Below are 25,003 nucleotides of genomic sequence, written 5' to 3'. Positions count from 1 at the left end.
AATGTCACCCCATTAAATTTAATTTCTAAATAAAAAGATATATTAAATGTTAATTTTGGGTGGTGGGTTCACAGATGTGTATATTTTTCTAAATGCATCAAATTATACACTTAAACTGCAGAAATATAGAAAGCTTTTTGCTTTTTAACTGCACTGGCTGCCATTTGTCCTCTTTTCACTAATAATTAACAACGGATCAGTAGGAGGTATGTTATGGCTTCGGGGGAAAAGCAGTTTTCCAGCAGTTTATGATCCTTAGTCTGTGGTTGAGATCTGAGTTCCATGTTAGAATATTTTAGTGTATTAATTTCTAGGAAAGAGGAGTACCCGAAAGAAAGGAAGAAGGAACATTTCTTGAGCATGGGGCTGTGTTCTAGGGTTGCGACAGACCTATGTAGTCGCCCAGAGACGTACTCCTGAGGCCAGGGATAGAGGGATCTGGTAGAGGAAAGCCATTATGTCATCTACAAAATGGAATGCTCCTGCCTGCTCCTGGTTGCTGTGAGGATTAATGATAATTACAAAAGGAAGCAACTGGCAAAGCATTTTGTATTGAGAAGGGCCTAACAAATGCTGATTGCCTTCCTTATTCCTTTACATAATTTGTGAGGAAACTGAGACCCAGTGAGATGAAATTCCTTTATGAGTGTTGTCTTTGTGTGCACCACACCTTTGCCCCTACCACTGCCTTTCCAAGGAGAGCTTCCTTCCCCATCCCCACCCTGCTCCCTCATATTCCTACGTTTGTTAGACTGAGTCTGCTCATCTGGGGAATCAGTTAAAGTTTAAATCCTGACTCGCTTATATGAAAGGGTGTATAAACGCTCTGAGTTAATTTATCCAGGTGTAAATGAGGATCATTCATGTCATAGAGCAATAATTGCAGATCACTGGTATGCACCTGTTATATACCAAGTTCCCTATTATGTGCTCTATGCTACTTATGTCATTGTTCACAGCAACCTTGTGAAATAGGTATATTTTTCCTATTTTACAGTTGTGGAAACTAAAGATCACAGAGTTTGTAAGTCTCACTAGTCTTTGGAGTTTCTTTAAATCAGGAAACCTATGTATTTCATTGTTGTATCCCAAGCCCTAACATAATTGCAGAAAATAACTTCTCATTAAAGAGTTGTTATGGGTGTTTGTATGATTGAGTTTTGTCAGAATACACAAAAATCAGCAGTGAAACTGGGCCAAGAACCAGTGTCTTCTACTTTTAACACAGTCATTAATCTAGTCCTGTGTTTTTTCCATGTGCCTTCTCTGTGGTTTTGACTGAAAGCTCTATCTTTATTTCCATTCCAGAGAGGGGAAGGTTTCAGCTCATTCCTGGAATAACCAGTTTGCTTTCCCCTTCAGCCTGGTGCTGCCCCCACTTTCCTAGGAATTTCTTTTCTGGCTTCACCAGTTATTGCTCTTTGGCATAAAGAGCTGCTTTATGAGCCAGACAGGTCTCTGGATAGATGTCTTTGCTGGAGAGTTCACTACTTGCCTAGCCAAAAAGGACAAATCACTGTCAAGACTTCTGCCCCAGTGAGCAGTGTGTGTGTGGGCTGGCTTGGCCTGGCTCCTCAGCTTTTCAGACTCCTGCTGTTTGTGGGTCTTTTGAAAGGATTTGCTGTGAGACCTGGCCTGTGGAATGGTACTCTGGCACAACTTGATTCCTGAGCAAGAGGCACAGCGAGTGGATGATTCCTGGAAATCCGAGTTAGGGTGAGAATGAGAGAGAGTGAGTCTCCCTGTCTCTGTCTTTAGGTCTCCAAGCTGCTAGTAATTCTTCCTCTGGTCTAAATATATTCTTTCCTGATGAAACTTAAACTCCGTTCTTCTCATTTTGTGGTGAGGAAAGATAAGGAAGAATAAAGAGGCTTTTATTCTGCTTCAAATTTTTACTAACTCCTACTTGTTGGTATTGATTTGCTGGTGATAGCTTAGTGATGATTTCAATTAGTTTTTGCTGTGTAAGAAACTGTCTCAAAACTTAGGAGTTTAAAAGCTTAAAATTATTTCTTATTGATTGATTTGAGAGGGAGAGAGAAACATTGATTTGTTGTTGTTCCACTTATTTATGCATTCGTTGTTTGATTACCGTTATGTGCCCAGACTGGGATCATACTCGTAACCTCTGTGTATCTAGATGATGCTCTTAACCAACTGAGCTACCCAGCCAGGGGAAACTTAGTAGTTAAAAAAAGATTAGTTTATTACTTTCTATAATTCTGTGGGTTGGCAGGGTCTGTCCCCCCATGTTTTCACTCATTCTCTGGGAGGTTAAAGCCCTTGCTGCTTCCCGTTTTGGTCTTAGGGTTTTGGTAGCAAGAGTAGCCAGCCGCCACGTAAACCTCTGCTTATGTTGAGTTTATTACTGCCCTGTTGGGTAAGGCAAGTCAGGTGGTCAAGCAAAGATTCAAAAAGTTGTGGGATAGCCTGACCAGGCGGTGGCACAGTGGATACAGCGTCGAACTGGGATGCTGAGGACCCACGTTCGAGACCCCGAGGTCGCCAGCTTGAGCGCAGGCTCATCTGGTTTGAGCAAAAGCCCACCAGCTTGGACCCAAGGTCGCTGGCTCGAGCAAGGGGTTACTGAGTCTGCTGAAGGCCCATGGTCAAGGCACATATGAGAAAGCAATCAGTGAACAACTAAGGTGTCGCAGCGCGCAATGAAAAACTAATGATTGATGCTTCTCACCTCTCCGTTCCTGTCTGTCTGTCCCTGTCTATCCTTCTCTGACTCTCTTTCTGTCTCTGTAAAAAAAAAAAAAAAAAGTTGTGGGATAGGCTCTTATTTTTTTGGGAGGAGCTACAAAATATCATGGCCAATTTTTTCACTCTGTCACGGTGGTGAAAGCTCAGGATTTGAATTCTGACTGTGCTACTTACTGTGTAACCTTGGGGAAGTTAACTTTTCCAGACCTCAGAAAAATGGGGAGAGTAGAGCCTACCTAAAGGATTGTGAGGATTATTTGAGATAATGCATACAAAACACTTAGAATAGTGCTTGACACATAGTAGACACTTAATAAACATTAGCTGCTGCTTAGCAGATGAATTTAGTCTAGCTTTTTATGATTACCAGTAACAGAAACCAGCATAACTTGGTTTAGGCTTCTCAAAACTTACTCATTAGAAGATCCTGAGAAAGCTCAGAGAACCCTTTGAAAAGCTGAACCCATAGACTGTGATAGGACAGGGACCAGGGCTGCTCTGGTTGGGAAGCTGGGCACTCAAGCAGAGCAGCCTCTGTCCCGAGGCCATACCTACCATAAGGGGCTACTGCAGGGCCTTCTCCTGAGTCTCACTGGGGAGTGGCTGTGGGCTCAGTCACCTCCCAGAGGGGCCAAGGTCAGTGCCTGTGAAGAATGTACTCCCACAACCATGCAGGCATCAAGGATCCCGCCTGACCTGTGGTGACGCAGTGGATAAAGCGTCGACCTGGAAATGCTGAGGTCGCCGGTTCGAAACCCTGGGCTTGTCTGGTCAAGGCACATATGGGAGTTGATGCTTCCAGCTCCTCCCCCCCTTCTCTCTCTGTCTCTCTCTCTCTCTCTCGTCTCTCTCTCCCTTTCTCTCTCTCCTCTCTAAAATGAATAAATAAAAATAAATAAATAAATAAAAAAGGATCCCCTCCTGCTGAGTGTTGGAAGGAGACACGTTGGCACTTTGTTACCTAATCCAGCATGCAGAGGTGACACTTAGGATTTTAAATTATTAGGTGGAAAGTGATTTCTCAGTGTGCCCTGCTTTAAATAAAACAAAAATAGCAGAAGTTGCTCTAGGGACAGTTCTTTGTTTTCTTAAAAGATTCATTACAAGATCTTTCAAATATGAGCTTTCATAGAATCTTCACAAAGGCAAGCAAATCACATTTGATTCAAACATTCTTTTTAGGACAGTGTTAGTGTTACAAAATTAGTCATACTTGTACTTATAAATTAGTTTTTAAGTGAGAGAAAGTAAATTATGATATTTGGCAGAAGATCAACTGTTTTCAGGCACCGTTTAGGTACTGTTTTATCTTTTCTCAACTAGGTGAGTGTGTTTTGGTCCTAGTGAGGTATACCCCCTTGGGCGTGCACATGCTAGCTTTCCTACCTTTGAAAAGTCTCCGTGTTCGAGACTTCGAGAAAGAGCTCCCCTCATTCTCTTCAGCATCCAGATCAGTCCAGTGCTTGACCACTGACTGGCTCTGAGTGGTGTGCCCACCCACTATCGGACCAATCATTGGGTTCAGGGGACTAAGGTAGTTTGGTTGCCCATCCTGGGTTATAAACCCACCTCAGTGTCCAAATAGACGGGACCTAGTTGACATCCTCGCATAAACACTTGCTGTTCGGAGAGTGTTATATCCCAAATGAAAAAGAGGACTTCTGTTACTAGAAGATGGGGAGGAGGAAAGCAAGCTGAAAGCAGGCAAACTAGAAAAAAAAGTTTTTCCACTAAAAATATTATTAAAAGCATTGGGTCAGAAAGACAAAAAACATTGCTAACACAAATCAAAACAATAATTGAGCCCTTAAGGCAAGGGGTAGGCAAACCAACAGCCGGCAAGCCAGATGTGGCCCCCTGCCGATTTTTGTATGACCTGTTTTTTCAGAATTTTGTGACATATGGTAACAGTATGAAATTGTTTTATTGGAACACAGGCATGTTTATTTAAGTTTGTCTATGGCTGCTTTTGTGCTGTAATGACCAAGTTTATGAAAGAGACTGTGTGGCCCTCAAAGCCCAAAATACTTGCTCTTTGGTTGTTTACAGAAGAAGCTTCCCACCCTGGCCAGTTGGCCCAGTATGTAGAAGTCCTGGGTTTGATTCCCTGTCAGAGAACACAGGAGAAATACCCATCTTCTTCTCTACCTCTCCTCCCCCTTCCCTCTCTCTCTCTCTCTCTCTCTCTCTCTCTCTCTCTCTCTGTCTCTTCCTCTTTCTCTCTTTCTCTCCTCCTGTAGCCATAGCTTGAATGGTTTGAGCAAAGTTGGCCTTGGGCACTGAGGATGGCTCCATGGCCTCACCTCAGGTGCTAAAATAACAATAGAGCAATGGCCCCGGACGGGCAGAGTATCCCCCCCTAGTGGGCTTGCCGGGTGGATCCTGGTTGGGGTACATTCGGAGTCTCTGTCTCTTGGCCTCCCCACCTCTCACTTTAAAAAAAAAACAAAAACCCTGTCTCAACCACTGAGTTAAGGGGAAGAAGAATGCCCTGACTGATGAAACTTTAGTATTGCCCTGGCCGGTTGGCTCAGCGGTAGAGCGTCGGCCTAGCGTGCGGAGGACCCGGGTTCGATTCCCGGCCAGGGCACATAGGAGAAGCGCCCATTTGCTTCTCCACCCCTCCGCCGCGCCTTCCTCTCTGTCTCTCTCTTCCCCTCCCGCAGCCGAGGCTCCATTGGAGCAAAGATGGCCCGGGCGCTGGAGATGGCTCTGTGGCCTCTGCCTCAGGCGCTAGAGTGGCTCTGGTCGCAATATGGCGACGCCCAGGATGGGCAGAGCATCGCCCCCTGGTGGGCAGAGCGTCGCCCCATGGTGGGCGTGCCGGGTGGATCCCGGTCGGGCGCATGCGGGAGTCTGTCTGACTGTCTCTCCCTGTTTCCAGCTTCAGAAAAAATGAAAAAAAAAACAAAAAAACAAAAAAAAAAACTTTAGTATTTAGTTACAAAACTCAGCTTTAAGTTTAACATGATGGATGACATAGGTAGGAGAAGTTCTTTTTCCTTTGACTCTGGAACTCTTGAAAGGAATTAGCTACAAAGGTTTCTATGTAGTCTTTCCTCTTACTATGGCAGGAGGTCATAGGTCCACTTCATCTAAAGCTGACCTCCAGCTGGTTAGGTTCTGAGTTAAACTGTGTGTGTGTGTGTGTGTGTGTGTGTGTGTGTGTGTGTGTGTGTGTGTGTAAAGGGGCTGGGTTGGGGAGGGGGACCCAGATACAGCTGTTTCCTGCCATTTAAAGCAGTGATTTGCATTGTCAGCCTGCCATTCTTCTTAGCCCACTCTTAATTGCTAAGGTTTTATTTTGATCAAGACCCTGAAGAAGCATTATGATTTAGTTCAATATAGAGTTCATGCAACTTAGCCCATTAATTATTTCTGCTTTGGAGTTTCTGGCTGATGATCAATAAGTGGCCAAGAACAGTGTTAAATTATGTGTCAACTTGTTTTTCTTTCCCTTCTGTCAGACGAAGCAGTGTGTAACCTGTCTGCTCTTTATGTCCAGTATTGAATTAGAGGCCTGAGCTGTGGGCTGGGAAAGCCAGTCTAGAGTTTTGAGTCAGGCGGCAGTTGGAGCAAGCTGGATGGCTGTCTCAGAGCTACAGTAGTTTGTACCTGGGGGCCATCTTGCTTGGAGTCCACTCCAAGAGTTTCTTATTGCTCAGGATAAAGACTTCTATAAAAATAGGGAGCTTTCAGAATGAAATTTAAAGTTTATTTGGAGACTCTACGAGATTTTTTGGATCCTAGTTCTGAGACAGGTAAGTATCTCCAAAGCACCTCACAGGTATCCCAGCACCAGCTCCAGAGGAGCTGAGTCCTCAGCCACAGCCGGGATGTCAGCCTCTGAAATCTTCCTCTCACCTCAGCTGGACTTGCTGTTAGCACTGCTAGGCAAGATCTGCAGCGGCCTGAGACAGGTTTGGTTTGTTACTGTTTCACAGGCTGTTGGTACCAGACTTACATGGAACGACTCTCTGAGTAGCTTCTTGTGCAGCCCTTTCCGTATGCTAGGCTTTTTCTGGCATGTTGCCAGGCTCCCTGAGCGGAAATTCAGGGTTGCCCCTGAGGCTGCACACAGGGTCCTGTCCTGGTTACAGTCGTGTGTGTGTGTGTGTGTGTGTGTGTGTGTGTGTGTGTGTGTGTGTACTGTCTGCACCTTGATTCATAAGTTGGTCCCTGGTATCCAGGGGGCGGTCCTGGCTGTGCCTTTTCCTTTGCCCACCTGTCTCATCCCCAGCCATGTGGTGACACAGCCTCAGGGCAGCAATGAATCTACAGGGAGACCAATGCTTTTGGACTCTGTCAAGAGTGCTCCACCTTACAGATGGAGACACAGAATCCAGTATGCTAGTATCTTGGTTAGAAATGAGAGTCATGTCCTCTCTAGAATTACCTCGGCTGCTAGACCACAGCCAGATGAGTTTGTCTCTTAACTCCTCAAGGAAGGCAGAAGGAAATTGGAGGAGGGAGAGTGCTACCTTCGCTCTTTCAGGGAAGCATTGCAGAGGAGGCGGTCAGTTTCCACCTGAAGCACTAGCTGGAGCGAGGAAGGAGCACTTCTTCCAAAGAAGTATGTGTGGTGGGGAGAGAGTTTCTCAGTAGACAACACAAGGAGTGTCCATTACTTTTGCCTTCTAGTTGTTTTTAAATTGGCAAACACATTCTTCTAATGCTTTTAGCGTCTCCTATGTGCCTTGACTGGGGGGGGCTCCAGCTGAGCCAGTGACCTCTTGCTCAAGCCAGCAATCATGGGGTCATATCTGTAATCCCACACTAAAGCTGGAGACCTTGTACTCAAGCCAAATGAGCCTCACTCAAGCCAGCAACCTCGAACCTGGGTCCTCGATGTCCTAGGCCAATGCTCTATCCACTGTGCCACTGCCTGGTCAGGCCCTAGTGCTTTTCTTTAGGGGCTTATCCCAAGCTGAGTTCTAAATGACTGGTGAGTAGCCTCTTGACTGCCTTTCCAGACTTCTGTGGTGAATTATCCTGAGCTGTGATCCAGGTACAAATGGTAATGCCTTATTTTGGTGGAGCTTGGGTTGCCATAAATAAAGTGATGTTATTAGGAATTTTCTCTGACTCTATTTAAAAATGAACAGATCTCCAGCCTATCTCTACCTTTTCTTTCCTTCTTCCTTCTTCCTTTTTTTTTTAAAGGTGAGAGGAGGGGAGATAGCGAAGTAGACTCCTGGGTGTGCCACAACCGGGATCCACCTGGCAACCCTATCTAGAGCCGATGCTTGAGTATCGAGCTATTTTTAGCGCCTGAAGCTGATTCACTCCAACAGAGCTATCCTCAGCGCCCATGCCACACTCAAACCAGTTGAACCACTGGCTGTGGGAGAGGAAGAGGGAGAAAAGGAGGAGAGTGAGAGGGAGAGAAGTAGATGATTGCTTCTCATGTGTGCCCTGACTGGGAATCTAACCCAGGACATCTGTAGGCTGGGCCAATGCTTAATCCACTGAGCCACTGTCCAGGGTCATCTACCTTTTATTTTCTATTGTCTTTATTTTTTCTTCCCTTCTGTTCAGCAAAAGAAGTAACAGCAGGTTAAAACAGGTTTTTAGCTAATTTTCCTTTCTTGCATAGCAGATGATTAGTATCCAAGTTAGCCAACACTCCATTCCTTCCTGGTGGGGCTGATTGGCTTTCTGATAGATTACATGTCTGCATGTGTCCTGAAGTAGCTGGAATAGTCTGGAGGGGGATAAAAACTACTTTAAGGCACGTTATTTTAATGTTATTTTATGATATTTGGCAAGGAACTTTACTTGAGCCTTAATTTTTGTTATCTGTAAAATGCTGCTGTACCAAATAGTATTATGAGTTATTAAAAATGGGAAATGAGGGAATCTAGGCCCCATAAGCATTTTCCTTTATTGTCCCTCTCTCCTGTCCTTCCCCTCTTTCTCTCTGCCTCTTTCTTTAGTGTAACCCTTTATGTATTGCTCTGACTTTTGTTACATCCTATTTAAAAAACTGAGACCATTTTTTAGAATGGTGTGTGTTAATGAAAACCAAATCCTGACTCTTGCAACATCCTCTCTTGTTTAATTGTCAGCATTTGTGTGTTTTTTGGGTCGGAAATGAGTAGTGAATTAGCAGAGAGGGGTGCACAAAGGTAGAGAATGAAAGCATTTGAAAACTAATGAGTGTTGGGAGGGAAGAAAAATATCTTAAATGCAGTTACTGCACTTGGTTTCAAAAATCTTGAAAGGGAAGAGAGATAAAAATAGCTGCTTGTTAGGACCTGGCATGCATGCTTTTTGCTTCGAAGACTTCCTGTTGAACTCAGTTGTTAATCAGAAGGAGGTAGGAAACAACCTCTAGTTCCTGCTGTTGCAGTCAGACTTGTCAAGGAGCATAATGAGCTGGAGCTCAGAAGGAGGCACACACTCACTAAGCCAGAGTAGAGAATTATTTTCTCTTACAACCAGATTTCAAGGATTTCAGCCTACCCCAAGTCAGATTCTATTCCCAGATAAAGCTTGTGTGAGTGACCCCTTTCCCCAACCACAACTTTTAAAAAATTGTGCTTTTTTTCTTGTGATGAAAACTTTTAAGATTATTCTCTTAGGAACTTTCAAATATACAATACAGTATTGTTAACTGTAGTCTCACCATGCTGTATGTTATATCATTGGAACTTATTAATCTTATAACTGGAAGTTTGTACCTTTGACCACCTTCACCTACAACTTAATAATGGCTTTTCTGAAATTTTGGAGTATAGCCCACTATGGTTTGCCATTTAATCTGTTGTCTAGAGCCAGTTTATATAGGCCCTGAATAATCAACCAAGATTCTGAGTTCTACTCTAGCCTCTGCCATTAGTTGATGGTGTCATTTTAACAGGTAACTCCTGGCTCTGGGCATCAGTGTTTCTCATCTGCACACAGGGGTTTCTATTGTTTAGTTCACAGCATTGTTGTGAGAATTAAAGAAGACAGCATATTAAAAGGCCTGGTGTAATGGATGCTCAATGGTCCAGCGATATTGTGGCGTCTCCTAGGTTGGCCAGACTTGTTCCCCCGCCCATCCTCCCATCCCAGTCTTTCAGCTGCATTCATTTTCTTTAGCTGGGGGGAAGGCAGTGAGGGGAGAAGGCTGGGCTTCTTTTTAATGTTCTTGGGGAAGGTTTGGTGGGAAAAAGAGGTTACAGGTCAAGGCCATTTGAAGGGTTTGGGATTTTCAATGAATTTTAATTATCTTTGCCACTTAAATAGCTCCCCGAGGTCATGGATAACTGGAGGTGGCTTTGTGGAGACTGTTACTTGACTTATCAAGGTCAGCTACCTTTCCCCCCTGTTTCTTTATCTGTTCTTTTTTCTTTTCTTTTTTTTTTTTTTTGTATTTTTCTGAAGCTGGAAACGGGGAGAGACAGTCAGACTCCCGCATGAGCCCGACCGGGATCCACCCGGCACACCCACCAGGGGGCGACGCTCTGCCCACCAGGGGGCGATGCTCTGCCCCTCTGGGGCATCCAGAGCCACTCCAACGCCTGGGGCAGAGGCCAAGGAGCCACCCCCAGCGCCCGGGCCATCTTTGCTCCAATGGAGCCTCGGCTGCGGGAGGGGAAGAGAGAGACAGAGAGGAAGGAGAGGGGGAGGGGTGGAGAAGCAGATGGGCACTTCTCCTGTGTGCCCTGGCCAGGAATCGAACCCAGGACCTCTGCATGCCAGGCCGACGCTCTACCACTGAGCCAACCGGCCAGGGCCTTTTTTCTTTTTTTTAGAGAGAGAAACCGAGAAGGACAGACAGGAAGGGAAAGAGATGAGAAACATCAATACTTTGTTGTGGTGCCTTCATTGTTCATTGACTGCTTTCTTATATGTGCCTTGATTGGGGGGGGCTCCATCAGACCAAGTGATCCCTTGCTCAAACCAGCAACCTTGGGTCCAAGCTAGTGAGCTTTTTGCTCAAGCCAGATAAGCCCACGCTCAAGCTGGCGACCTTGAGGTCTCGAACCTGGGTCCTTCCGCATCCCAGTCCGACGCTCTATCCACTGCGCCACTGCGTGGTCAGGCTCTTCTTATGTTTTTCAATTCTGTCTCCCTTAGTGGCAGTAGCCTTGAGGACAGGGACTCAGGGACTATGTCCTTTTTAATCATAGCTTAATACAGTCATTCAAAAGTGTTTATAGAATAAACAGATGACCTATTGACTTATTTAATTCAAACCTCTTATAGAGGGGTAGAAAGTGTTCAGAAATTAAGTTAAAATCATGTGCTCTTGGGGGAATGTACAAGGGGCTTTGAATACTGGTTATTTTGGGGGCAGAAAATATCAGAGAAATTCTTTTTTGGAGAAGGGTGTTTACCCATTGTCATTGTGTAGATGCTGAGTAGGACAGGACCATTAAATCGTAGCATCTTGTGGGTTTTCTGGGACACTTGTCAGCATGGCAGTCTAGTGGGATGGTGGATGCTTCTTCAAGTGCACTAGGTGCTGAGGCTTCTTGATATTGAAGAGTCAGAAAGAACTCAAGACCTAGAGAAGGCCTCAGGAAGTAGGGAGAGACTGGACCTATGATTTGAATAACTTTTAAGGTTGCTGCTAGGAAAGATATGGGAGGAGGCTGATTAAACCCTGGGTTCCAAGAGCAGGGCAGTATTCCACGTTGGGAAGGGGACTCAGAAGAACTAGGCACCTTGAAGTAGAAGTAAGAAGGGTGGGTGGTAAAAGAGGATGTTTTAGATGCAGGTACCAGTACAAGACCAGCTCAGTTGGAGGCAGGCAGGCCTGAGCCTGGAGGAGTTGGACGTGAGGACATGTGGGAGAGGCAAGGAAGGACAATGGAAGGCATGGAAAGGCAGGCCAAGGGGCTTGGAATATACTCTAAGGCGGATAGGAGCTACAGCAAGCTCTGTGCAGAGGCTGTCCCACGGGAGGGGGAAGATATTGGGAGCGGGAACAGAGGAGGGTGGGGTAGTGGTTGTAGAAAGCAAATATGGATGCTGACAGTTGGTGAGAATATTTTCTCTGGTCTTGTCTAACATATATACCTCTTGTGCCCACAGAGAAGAGCTCGACTTGCTAGGGAGGAGCTTACTTCAGCCTGGCTGCTCCAGCCACATGCTTTGGAGTTGAGGGATTTAGTGTGCCCAGATCTCTAAGTGACTTTTTATCAGGCTTCCCGTGTCACCAGGAGGGGCCACTTGCAGTGTGCATCTGGCTCCTAGGATGTGCAAGGCCCCTCAGGGTTTCCCCTGCCCCTATCTGACCCTACCCCCATCATGGATCTTTGCAGCCTCCCAAGCAGTGCTGTTCCCGGGGCAGGTGGGGAAGCAGAGCTGACAGCCAGGGATGGAGGAAAACGTGTTACATAAGTTTGAAAAAAGGAGGCTTGCTTGCCATGTGAATAGAAATCAGATACCAGGACAGCGACAGAGGCAGTGCAGCCACTCCTGAGCAGCAGCTTCAGCCTGGAGACTGTGTCTGAGCAGCGGAGGAGGTCTCCAGCCTAGGCGACGGGAGGGGCTGGTGCTGTGTGCCTTGGAGGGCAGCCTGTGAAAAAATCACTCTTTATGTTCCTGTAACATGGTGTGCTTTTTAAATGCCCACACATCATCAGGTTGATCCTGGTCTCCATCTGACAAGGAAGCAAGAGCTGTGGTTGTTTTCCCTGCTTTCTTGATAGGCAGGGCACAGACAAGTGAAGCGCAGGGACTTGCTCTTGGCTGCTTGTACAGCAGGTGGCAGGGCAGGGATTTGTGTACAGGTGTCTTGTCCCTTCAGCCACTGCCACTCTTTCCTTTACAACAAAGTGCAATAGGCCATTCCTAAATAGGCCATGGGAGCATCGGGAAGGTGAGGGAGCTGAGGGCTTCATGGTTCAGGCACAGGGACGGAGGGCTGCGATACTCAGTGGGTGTAGGGGAGAGGCTTATGTTGGCATGCCTCCCATGTGTTCTCTCTGCCCGCCCAGCAAGCACTGTCACATGCCTGGCTCTCCCTGTTCCATCTATTACTCGGCATCACTTTCCACATCCTGAACACTGACTTCCAGGGTCAGTCATCTGTCGTGTTTGAGAAGGGCCACAGTACTGTGGAGAGGAGGACCTCCTCGGCTGCAAGTGTTTCTCTAGGCTTGTTTTAATGTTAGGCTTGGGAAAGAAACAAAAGAAAAGTCAGTCCCTGACCTCCTAAAGTTTGTAATCAACCCTGTGCTTGGAGTAATTCTCCGGGAGGTCACACAGCTCCCTCATTTCATCCAGGGTGTTACTCAAGGGCCATCTCTACAGCGAGGCCTTCTTCATGGCCTTGTCACAGCAGCCCCCTCCCCCACTGTGCTCTTTGTGGTTTTATTTATTTGTTTATTTATTATGACAGAAACCTACAGAGAGAGGGACAGACAGTCAGGGAGAGAGATGAGAAGCATCAGTTTTTTGTTGCGGCACCATAGTTGTTCATTGATTGCTTTCTCATATGTGCCTTGACCCAGGGGCTACAGCAGAGTGAGTGACCCCTTGCTCAAGCCAGTGACCTTGGGCTCAAGCTAGTGAGCCTTGCTCAAACCAGATGAGCCCATGCTCAAGCCTGAGACCTCAGGGTTTCGAACTTGGGTCCTCCGTGTCCCAGTCCGAAGCTCTATCCACTGTGCCACCGCCTGGTCAGGCTGTTTGTGTGTTTTTTTGTTTGTGTGTGTGTATGTTGTTTTTTTTTACAGGGACAGAGCGAGAGTCAGAGAGAGGGATAGATAGGGACAGACAGACAGGAATGGAGAGAGATGAGAAGCATCAATCATAAGTTTTTCGTTGCAACACCTTAGTTGTTCATTGATTGCTTTCTCATATGTGCCTTGACTGTGGGCCTTCAGCAGACCAAGTGACCCCTTGATCGAGCCAGCGACCTTGGGTCCAAGCTGATGAGCTTTTTGCTCAAACCAGATAAGCCCGTGCTCAAGCTGGCGACCTCGGTCTTGAACTTGGGTCCTCCGCATTCCAGTTCGACGCTCTATCCACTGCGCCACTGCCTGGTCAGGCAGGTTCTTTTTATTTTTATTTTTTTCATGGTACTTGAGACTACCTGGTGTTACACATTGGTTTGTCAGTTTGTTTTGGTGTATCTCTTCACGCTAAAATGTCAGCTTCATTTTACACTGGAAACTTTATCAGTTTGCTTGCTACTGTCTCCTTGGTACCTGCAGGGTGCCTGGCATGTCATAGGTGCTCAATGTACACAGGTGAATGAGTGAAACAGTTGAGTAATGTGGTGGCAAGGTAGGTGGGAAGAGGACAGGTCTAGGCATCAAGAAGTCTGAGTTTTGATTCCAACTTGACTCAGTTTTTGCTATGTGATTTTGAACAAGTCCCTGGACTCCTTTGGGCCTTAGACATTTCATTGCCACCACGAAGGAGAGTAACCAGTTATTCTCTAAGGTCACTTGTGATGCCTACATTCTGAAAATCTGTATGTAGGAGACAAGGTTGAGGAGGGGTTTTGAAAGGTCTCATATCCTATGGCATCATGAGGACCGGGTCTTAGGAAGACTGCGCAGGTGGCTTAGAGGGTGTACATATGTACACTGTGAGTTTAGGTCCATCATCCGTAGTGTTTTGGAGCACCTGCTGTGTGCCAGGTCTTGTCCTGACGCCGGGGTGGTGAGGCAGATGGCCGGCATTCCTCTCTTGGAGCTGATAGTAGGTGGAGAGTGGCTAGAGTTGGCCAGGTGTTGTGGGTAGGACCCCACCTTGGCTGGAGGTGGGGAAGGGCTAGGTGGGGGTATGGTAGGGGAAGGACTTACTGGGATAAGAAGGTGATTTTTTCCCCAAAATGTACTCTTGGAAAGATATGTAAATAGACCTATTAGAATCCATTTAAAAATAAATATATTCACAGGGAAGTATTAAAGGGAATAATAAAATGTTATTAGCAGTTCTAGTAGGTTGGAATTATGGGGATTTGGTGTTTACTCTGATTCTCTAGATGTTTTATATACTGACTCTATTACTTCTGTCAAAGTGCTGCTGTCACAGTTTATGACTGTCCCTGGGTGTGGCCTGCTCTTGAGCGGGTCTCATGTTTGCTTTCTGCCCACAAAGTTCTGGCCTGGGAACTTTTACCAGGTTCCAACCTCAGTTGTCCTACCTGTAAATAAGAATAATACTTGGCCTTTACCCACTTTACAGGGAAGTTGTTTGAATCAGAGGAGATGATAGAAGCAAACATTTGGAAGTTGACCACTCTGCAAAGGGAAGGGCCAGTGGACTTGTAGTGGTGATGGACTTGAGTGGGACGCGGGGAAGGTCTCTGTGCAGGCAAGGGGGCTGGGGCTGGTACTGATGCTGGGAGCACTGCCGAAACCGCAGCGAGGAGCAGTTTTCCCAGCCTTTCTAGTTCTCAGGCTCGCTTTGACTAACACGTAGAGGCCACTGTATAGGCCGTTAGGGACATAATTTTAGTGAGAGAATCATGGCAGCTCCCAACCACTGCCACAGATATTCCTAACACTCACATGCTCTGTGCTTGTAACCAAGTTCAAGAACAGGAAATCCCACCCCATTCCATTCCCCTTTAGTCTGGGGTCAGTAGCCTCAGCAAGCATACAGGTTTTATTATTTGTGTTTTTCTTCCTCCCTTATGATCCAACCGTAGATACTGTGTTTTGCCAATAGGGGCAGTTGAAGTAACAGACTTTGAATCTTGATTATTCATGGTAACTGACTTTTGTGTGTGTGTGTGTGTGAGAGAGAGACAGAGAGAGAGAGAGAGAGAGATAGGGATAGACAAAGGGAGAGAGATGAGAAGCATCAATTCTTCGTTGCAGCTCCTTAGTCTCCTTAGTTGTTCATTGATTGCTTTCTCATATGTGTCTTGATGGGGGTTGGGGCTCCAGCAGAACGAGTGACCCCTTGCTCAAGCCAGCAACCTTTGGGCTCAAGCCAGCAACCATGGAGTCATGTCTATGATCCCATACTCAAGCCAGCAACTCCGCGCTCAAGCCAGCGACATTGGGGTTTCGAATTTGGGTCCTCCACGTCCCAGTCTAAAGCTCTATCCACTGCGCCACTGCTTGATCAAGTGTAACTGACTCTTTCTTATGGGTCATCTGGCCAAATCTGATTCTCAGAGTTGAAATTTATTGGCTTTCTGTTCTGCTTCTATAGAACAGAAATGCATCTTGTCATTTCCTTTCCTGACAGCCTTTCCTTGACACCGAATAAGGGGGAATAAGGGGTCTTAGTGTTTGCAAGGTGCAAGCTGAGGGCAGGCTTTGTGATGGGTAGGGGTATGTCATGTGACTCATGGTCAGGGCTGGTCTGTCTGGAGCGCTCTTTCCCCTCCCCAACCTAGCTGTGTCAATGCCCTACTTTTCCATTTTCTTTTCCCTGCAGATGTGAAGCCTTCCAACATCCTAGTGAACTCCCGTGGGGAGATCAAGCTCTGTGACTTTGGGGTCAGCGGACAGCTCATCGACTCCATGGCCAACTCCTTCGTGGGCACAAGGTCCTACATGTCGGTATGAGCAGCATTTCTCATGCTTCTGGTCTGGACATGTCTGGGAACCTTCTCCTGTGGAGCCAAAGCCTGGTGATTGGGGGGAGGGAGACAAGCGGTGGAGCATTGGTATCCCTCCCTGAGGAGATCACAGCTAATGAGGAGATGTCTCAGCCTTTCAGAGGCCTTAGAGCATAACTGGGGTATTGGGCCTCTTATCACTAGGAGAGATTACCTGATCACAGCTCAATCTAGCACCAGTTTTCAGCTGTTTCCCAGAACTTGGCTTCCATTCTGAGGAGCTTGTGAGCTCCAGCTACCCTCTGGACACCTGTTTCTGATGGTTTTCAGAGCTTCAAACCTGACATACCCACACATGATCTCACCCCATCTTTTCTTTTCCATTAGGAGTAAGTGGCATTACTTTTTCCTTGGTTTCCCAAGGTGGAGACCTGAGCATCAGTCATTAACCTCCCTTCCCAGCTCCCCATCCTTTCTGCATCTAGGGGACCCCCAACTCCTGTGTGTCTGGTCAGAATTGTTTCCTGGTCCTGCCTCTTCTCCCCCCTTCACTGCGTGTCTCCCAGTTAACTGCCCGCCTCTCAGCACAGCACACCTACCTGGTCTCCTGGCGGAGTCTCTGCTCAGCCAGCACCCCGTCACAAAGGTCTTCCCTCCTTCCAGCCCAGGGCCTGCACATGGTGGGTGCTCAAGGAATGGTTGGTGAGGGGGTGAATGTTTGGTTGATGGAATGGGTGGGAAATGGCAGCATGCTCCTTAGGGTCACCTGGACCAGATGAGTGCTGGGTGGGGCAGGGCAGAGTAGCAGACTTGGAGTGGGAGGTCTGTGTGGAGGTGGACACGAGTGAAGGCCTGGATTGCTGGGGCCTGGTGCAGAGGACATCGTTGCACGTAGTGTTTGTGGTCTCTTTCAAACATTTCCATATCTTCGAGTGATCTCATTTAATCTGTGTGTTGTCCCAGGAAGCAAGATTATTGTTTGCATTTTAGAGATGAGGAAATCTAGACTGAGGGAGGTTGAGGGACCTGCTTGTTAACCTTGCAGAGCCGGGACTGAAAGCTAGAGCCCCTTCTCACCAGTCACTCTCCCTTGTATTGTACAACGTGCTCTTGCTCGCCTCTTAGGGAGGGCTTGTCAGTGGCTCCTGTCCTTTCAGGGTGGAAGTTCTTGTTCACATCCTCATTCCTTCCTGCCTGCCCCCTGTCCCACCACGACTCCTGTCATGGTCAGCATCACTCAACCAGCGCTGTCCCACATCTCTGTCCTCCACTCTGCTGACCCATAGTCTTAAGAAACATGAAAACCATGGTCCCTTCAGAACTCTCTTCCTCTACTCTCTTTCCCTGCCATCCCCTCATTGCTTCTTCCCTACATGTCTAAAAACTCAGCCACTCAGCTGCCAATGCTCAAATTCAAAATCAATGAACAGGCACTGGGACTTAATGATCCAGGGGTTTGTTTAGTGGTTTGGGTTTTTGTGGTTATATGGTTAATTCCAAAATAGTCCAGTGTTGGAGTTAGGGAAAAATCCTGTGGTAGAAGTTAATTTGATGTTAAAATAAAAGTATAATGATCAGAATAAGGATTTTTTTTATAGGATTCTTGAAATACATGTGTTATTTCAAATCATGCTTTTATACACACTATATTTTTTCTTTACCTCTTCCCACCAATAACAGTTCATATTTATACAGCATTTTGCAACATACAACATATATTTTCATTTGCTTTGACCTTCCTAATAACCCTAGTAAGTGGAGGGGGTATTTTGTTAGTTACCATCGTCATCAGCCCATTTCACAGATGAAGAAGGATGTAGCTTAGAAGTCCCAGACTTGGGATTTGAATGCAGGTCTTCTGACCTAGATCCTTCGCCTTTTCTGCCATCCATATTACCCAAGAACAGTGAGTCAGAAGCTTCATGTTTCAGACTCGGGTAACAAGGTGAGTGTCTCATACTGGGCTCTGGACAGGCTGCCCCACAACATGAAAGACAGTGACCAAACTGGGCAAAGCTGGAACCACAGCTGAGGCGGTAGCCAGACTTCGGCTGGGATGGATGCTGTTCAGGGCAGGTTATAGGAGAGACAGAAGATTGAGGAGGGGTCAGAGCCATGGGAGCTAGCCAGGACTTGGTAAGCACAGTATTTGGGGACAGGGGGGAGGCCAAATACGTGAGGTTAGTGGAGATCTTAAAATGGGATGTGAACTCTAGAGAGGAAAGGGCAAAAGAAAATAAAACATATCAGCAGATCTAGGGCTGGGACCATGTGGGGAAGCCCATTCTTCGGTAGTACAAGCAAGTCTCAAAGGGGTGGGATGTCCTGAGACTCCCTGAGCATCCACAGGAACTAGTCCGTCCCTCTTCTGTATGGTACAGGTTAGCTCACAGGTGACCGTAACTGTCTCTGTCTCTCCTGCAGCCAGAAAGACTCCAGGGGACTCATTACTCAGTGCAGTCGGACATCTGGAGCATGGGGCTCTCTCTGGTTGAGATGGCAGTTGGGAGGTATCCCATCCCTCCTCCAGATGCCAAGGAGCTGGAGCTGATGTTTGGGTGCCAGGTGGAGGGAGATACGGCTGAGACACCACCCAGGCCAAGGACCCCTGGAAGGCCGCTCAGCTGTGAGTGTCCTAGTGTGCCCCAGCTTGGACTCTGGGGGTCCCTTACTATTGTGCATTTCTGTACACTCTCCCAAGATTGATTCCCTGTCTCAGGATGCCAGGCTGGGTCCAGGGGAAGCAGAGCAGAAGTATCCAGGTAGATGTAGGAAATTAGTTATACCTGTTAACTTCCTACCATTTGTTGGGTGACTACTATGTTCCCAGCTCTGCATTTTGATCTTCTATGCATTATCTAATTTTTAAAAATCATGACATTTTCTTTTTAGTGTTTAGGTAGATTTTTTTTTTACTGAAATAAAATTCATATAAAATGCACATTTCAAAGTGTTCAATTCAGTGGTTTTAGTCTATTCCACCATGTGCAACTCTCACCACTCTATAGTTCCAGAACACTCCCATAACCCCAAAAAGACGCTTCATCTCCATTAGCATTCACCCACAGCCCCCCACCCCCTCCGCGGCAACTACCAGTCTGCTTTCTGTCTCCATGGATTTGCCTACCATTATGTAATTTTAACAGCAGTTGTACGTGAGCACTGTTATAATCTCCATCTTAGATATGAGGAAACGGAGGCACAGAGTGCTGGACCTGCTAAGGCCACAGCACCTGTGAGGGGCAAGCCTGACTCCGAGGCTGTGCTCACGGTGCTGTAGGCTGGTACTCAGGTGCTGGCCCAGCCATGTTCTCCTACTAGTGCCAGCCAGGACGGCCCTCTCTGACAGGGAGACCTGCTCTTTACCTCAGGAGGCTTGTGGGAGAGGGCATGTGTGAGGGAGCAGTAGGGGGCTGGTGACTGTGGCCAAGAAACCCAAGTTCAGGGAGAATTAAAGTGGATTTTTATATGTTTAGTATAATCTCATTTGCTCCTCTCTCAATATAAGGGAGAATGGGCAGACATAATTATTATCTATTTCTATTAATACTTTATGAAACTCAAAAGTTGGCTCACTGGCGATTGATTTGCCCAAGGTCAGCGACCTAGGATGTGGCGGAGTTCAGACTCACCATGGCCGGCTGACTCTGGCTTTTGCTGATCCCCTCTGTGTTCAGGCCTGATGTTTCAGCTGTTCTGGCTTTTTATCATCCACTACTTTATTTTGGTCCCTGGCGTCCGTGTTTAACACTCACACTTTATTGGCAAATAACCTCCTGTATATTTCTGAGAAGTGTTTTTTTCTTTCTTTTTATAAAATCTGTAGCTTATGGAATGGACAGCCGACCTCCCATGGCAATTTTTGAGTTGTTGGATTACATAGTCAATGAGGTAAGTACGGCACGGCTTCCTTGACCATGGAATTTATTTGCTCCTCTTAAGAAAAATTTCACAACCTGATCAGGTGTTGGCACAGTAGATAGAGCATCCGCTTGGGTTGAGGACCCAGGTTTGAAAGCCCTGCCCTGGCTGGTTGGCTCAGAGGTAGAGCATCGGCGGCAGCCAAAGATGGAAGTCTTGGGTTTGATTCCTAGTTAGGGCACACAGGAGAAACGACTCTCTGCTTCTCCACCCCTCCCCCCTTCTCTCTCTCTCCCTCCCTCTCCCTCCCTCCTTCCCTCTCTCCCTCCCTCCTCCCCTCCCACAACGTGGCTCGAATAGTTCAAGCACTTTGGCCCTGGGCGCTGAGGATGCTCCATGGCCTCACCTCAGGCACTAAAATAGCTTGGTTGCCGAGCAATGGAGCAGCAGCTCCAGATGGACAGAGCATTGCCCTGTAGGGGCCTTGCCGGGTGGATCCTGGTTGGGGCGCATGCCGGAGTCTGTCTCTCTGCCTTCCTGCCTCCCACTTAATAAAGAGGAAAAAGAAAAAGAAAAGAAACCCTGAGGTCTGGCTTGAGCACAGGGTCGCTGGCCTGAGCAAGGGGTCATTGGCTCAACTGAAACTCCCCGGCACCGGTTAAGGCACATTTGAGAAAGCAATCAATTAACAACTAAGGTGCTGCAATGAAGAATTGATGCTTCTCATCTCTCTCCCTTCCTGTCTGTCCCTCTCTCTGTCTCCCATTAAAAAAAAGAAAGAAAAAAGAAAAAGATCATAGCCCTGGCTGGGTAGCTCATTGTCCCAATACTCCAAGGTTGGAGGTTCAACCCCTGGTCAGGGCACATATAAGAGTCAACCAATGAATGCCTAAATAAATGGAACAACAAATTGATGTTTCTCTCTCTAAAATCAATTTTAAAAAAATCTTAAAAAGAAAAACCAAAAACCTCACCATTTATTTGACTGGGAAACCCATGAGTCGTTACCACAGTGTGGGCTGCTTGGGCCCCAGGATTCATGGGTTCTGCTTTGTGCATCATGCTTTTGGAATCTAGTGGCTGGTTTAGAGGCTGCAGGAATCCCTTCCCTAGGGAACATTTCTAGGTAACTGTGAGTCCCTCCTTTTCTCACATTCAGGGGCCTCCACCTTACCCACTTACATTCTCATTCCTCTGCTGACGGATCATTTCTTGTGCACCTACTTTACACTAAGCACTGTGAGGTGACAGGCATGTGGGGATCCAAAGATGGAAAATGCGAAGTCCCTAGTCTTTTTTTTTTTTGTCTGAAGTTGGAAACAGGGAGGCAGCCAGACAGACTCCCGCATGCGCCTGACCGGGATCCACCCGGCATGCCCACCAGGAGGCGATGCTCTGCCCATCTGGGGCTCTGCTGCAACCAGAGCCATTCTAGAGCCTGAGGCAGAGGCCACAGAGCCATCCTCAGTGCCGGGGCCAACTTTGCTCCAATGGAGCCTCGGCTGCAGGAGGGGAAGAGAGAGACAGAGAGGAAGGAGAGGGGGAGGGGTGGAGGAGGAGTTGGGTACTTCTCCTGTGTGCCCCGGCCAGGAATTGAACCCGGACTCCCACACGCCAGGCCGACACTCTGCCACTGAGCCAACCGGCCAGGGCCCAAAGTCCCTAGTCTTTGAAGATTTAGATTGTGTAGGAGGCAATGCAAATGCATTTATAACTACAGTACAAGGTTTTGTCTTGTGCTGTTAGAAAGCAATGAACATTAAAAAAGCACAGTGTAGTCCTGGCCAGATAGCTCAGTTGATTATAGTCATCCTGAAGTGCAGAGGTTACTGGTTTGATCCCTGGTCAGAGCACATACAGGAGCAGATAGATGTTCTTGTCTCTCTCACTAAAATCAATTTAAAAAAAAGAAAAAAAGACTAGAAATACGGAGAATATTCACTAAAAATTGTTGCATGAAAAAAAGCAAATTACAAAATAGTATATGTATTATTATAATCAGTTATTTAAAAAACCTTCGCATACATTTGCATATAAAGTCTGCTAAGTAATACAGTACAGATGGAATTACAGGGGATTAAATGTTTCTTTATGCTTATTGCTGTCAGCTGACTTTAATAAAAGGAATACATTATAAATATCTATACTAGTATGTTTAAATGAAAAAGATCAAGGAAGGAAGACACTGATAAGCATTCATCACAATTGGGTGGGCTTGGGGGTAGCGGGACACTATGGAAGAGCACCCCAGTTGCTGCGGTCAGGGCGTAAGGCGTAGGGCAGGAGGAGCTTGGCCGGGGCTCAGGACAGGATTTCCGATGACAGAGCCAGCACTCCTGGCCTCAGCAGCAGCATAGGTAGTGGAGGACAAGGATAAGCTCTGGCATGTTAGGAAGGCAGTTGAAGACCCCCCACTCAGCCCGGGTGTGTGGTAAAAGGGCGATTGCCCAGTTTTCTTCAGGAGACTAAGAATGACTTTTCATCCTTTCTTACTGCTCTCTAAAACCAGATCCCAGGAGGCTCAGAAAGGTCCCTTTATATTTTACAAACTCAACAGTGAAGATCCTGGTACACCCCAGCCGTCGACAAATCACTGTCACTGGTTCAGTCTCCTAGGGAGGTTAACTGACTCCTTTCCTGTCTGCATAGCTTTAAGCTAAGCAAGCACCATAGGACATAGGAAAGAAGTTCACGTATGATCCTGGCTGCTTTAGGACTCAGGAAAGGCCGTGTGCATTGCCATTTGTGGTAGTCAGGAAAGTCAGCCTCTGCTGCGGGGACCTGAGCTGAGTGGTGCTGGGTAGGAGCCATAAGGGAAGAGATGGCCTGAGATGGTGTATGCAGCTGCCATTCGCCTAGTGTGCACTGCTTTATTCCATATTTTCCTAATCAGTTCTCCAAGCACTGCTCAGGTGCGTCAGATTGGCTTTACCTTCTTCATACAGGTGAGAAACTGAGGTTCCAGGAGGAAGTAGCTCATGTTCTTCCCATCTAGTACTATTCATTCCTTCCTTACCACCTGCTCCCAACCCGTCCTACATCCTGACCTCCCAGGAGGCTGGGCTGCATGGTGACAAGTGCGTGCACCTCACACTCTGCTGTTAGTCCCTCCCTTGCCTGGCCTCTGGCGGCCAAGCTGCTGGTTTTGCCTTGAATATTCCCTTCATATCCCCCAGCAGCAGGGGCAGTCTGCAGGGTTGGCCTAAAAGCTGGGTTTTAATCTGAGACCTCAGGTGAGGCTTATTTGCCTGCTTTTCTTACAGGGCATTCAGGGAAGTGTCAATATTTAGTTTTTTGTCTTGAATCGCCTGTTTATTTGGGCAACACATTAGAGCAATGGCATACAGGGCACGGTCTGGGGGCCAGCGCACAGGGAAGCTGCACACAGCCCCAGCATAGGTCACATGGGGTGGCCATGTTTCCTGAGATGTGTGGAGCACAGGAGCAGGGTGCTGCAGGGCCTTGTCTATAGCCACGTGTGATGTGCACCATGTACCCCCGGAAAACGAGAGCAGTGGCATATTTTTGCTCTGATGCCTGTAAGCACTTCATTCCTGGAGTGAGTGCAGCTAACAGTCTTCCAGACCCAGCCCCCTGCTAGTTAATGTTTTATTAACCTTTCTCTGCTCCTTCAGGGCTTAGAAAGAGATATACATTTTATTTAGTTAGTGAATCAGCCTTCTGTGACTTCACAGGTGCTGTCTGGGCTGCACTATGCCTGCTGGTTTCCAGCTGCTACTAGTGCTTGCTGGTTGTTTCCACACTCCAAGTCGAGTATGAGCTGGAAAGGGTCCTTAGGCCTTTCTCCTTTCACAGGAAAGTCATCAGGCTCAAGAGGAACAGTGATTTGATCAGTAACTAGACGAGTGAATGGTAGAACACTGACCTGGTCACAATTCTGTCTGTGGTTTGAGACTGATGGCTCCACCAGTGACCCAACAGTGGCCTCTCACCCTTGGCCTTTCCTTGACTGGGTAAGGGCAGCACTGTCCAGAGGCATGGTGCCAAACAATTATGTGTTAACATGTTTTGCAGCCTCCTCCTAAACTGCCCAGCGGAGTATTCAGTATGGAATTTCAGGATTTTGTGAATAAATGGTAAGTGGGCTCCTTGTTATATGAAAGTACCCCGTTTTTGTCAGGCTCCCCACCCCATCTTGGGGAGCACAGCTATGCCCTTTCCCAAATGCTAAGACTTAGGTGACTGACAGTTACAGTTGGTAAAATAGCTGCTTTTAGCACTTGCTGTATAGAGACTGGCATAGTGCCCTTTCACCTTAGTTCAGCAAGCATTTATTAACCTACTGTGGGCACGACATCATGCTAACTCACAGGAAGGTGAATAAGGCTCAGGCAGTCCTCAGAGCCTGTAGAGTGTGAGGAGGAGAGTCAGGCAAACATAGATAATGGGAGGAAGCAGCAGCTCCAGGCAGTAGCTCTCATATTGTCTTTCTTCCTTTAAGCTTAATAAAAAACCCTGCAGAGAGAGCAGATTTGAAGCAACTCATGGTAAGTCCGTTTATTTCAGATTCTTACACTACCTGCTTATTTTTCTGTTCTCCTGTCAGTCATCCATCCAGTGCTTCCTGAGCCCATTCCCTGCTCTGCCTTGACCACTGATGTCCAGCTGAGCATGTCACAGGGTACTAGCCAGATATGTCTCCTCTGTCCTCCCATCAGGTTAAAGGAAAAACGGGGGTGGCTCCAGAGCCCCAGTAATCCAGGGAAAGGGCCGGCTCACCCTGTCACGGGGACAGGGTCTTTTTCTAATACTGGCTCACCTGTCATTCAGCACCTTCCCCGAGCTGCTCTCCACTTGCCTCCTTGTTTGGAGGTGGTGGAGGGAGGAGTTGGGAAGTAATACTGTGAGCACCTGAATTTACACGCCTTGTAGAGCCTGTACAGTGTAACATGCACTTTCAAGTCCATCAGTTCCTTGGTTCCTTCTAATGATCCTGCACCACTG

The 25,003-nt window shown here is 47.0% G+C and overlaps 1 protein-coding gene across 1 annotated transcript in view; it reads left to right on the top strand.

The window, feature by feature from the left end:
- Positions 1-25,003, top strand: part of MAP2K1 (mitogen-activated protein kinase kinase 1) — a 93,763-nt gene that overhangs the window by 67,598 nt on the left and 1,162 nt on the right. The window contains exons 6-10 of the mRNA XM_066343828.1: positions 16,054-16,178; positions 18,602-18,803; positions 20,004-20,068; positions 24,074-24,135; positions 24,501-24,546. Of these exons, the coding sequence (XP_066199925.1) occupies positions 16,054-16,178; positions 18,602-18,803; positions 20,004-20,068; positions 24,074-24,135; positions 24,501-24,546 (500 nt within the window). The remainder of the gene's footprint in view (positions 1-16,053; positions 16,179-18,601; positions 18,804-20,003; positions 20,069-24,073; positions 24,136-24,500; positions 24,547-25,003) is intronic.

This window comes from Saccopteryx leptura, chromosome 6 (genome assembly GCF_036850995.1).
Source record: "Saccopteryx leptura isolate mSacLep1 chromosome 6, mSacLep1_pri_phased_curated, whole genome shotgun sequence".
Taxonomy (NCBI): Eukaryota; Metazoa; Chordata; class Mammalia; order Chiroptera; family Emballonuridae; genus Saccopteryx; species Saccopteryx leptura.
This window is presented reverse-complemented; position numbering and strand designations above follow the sequence as displayed.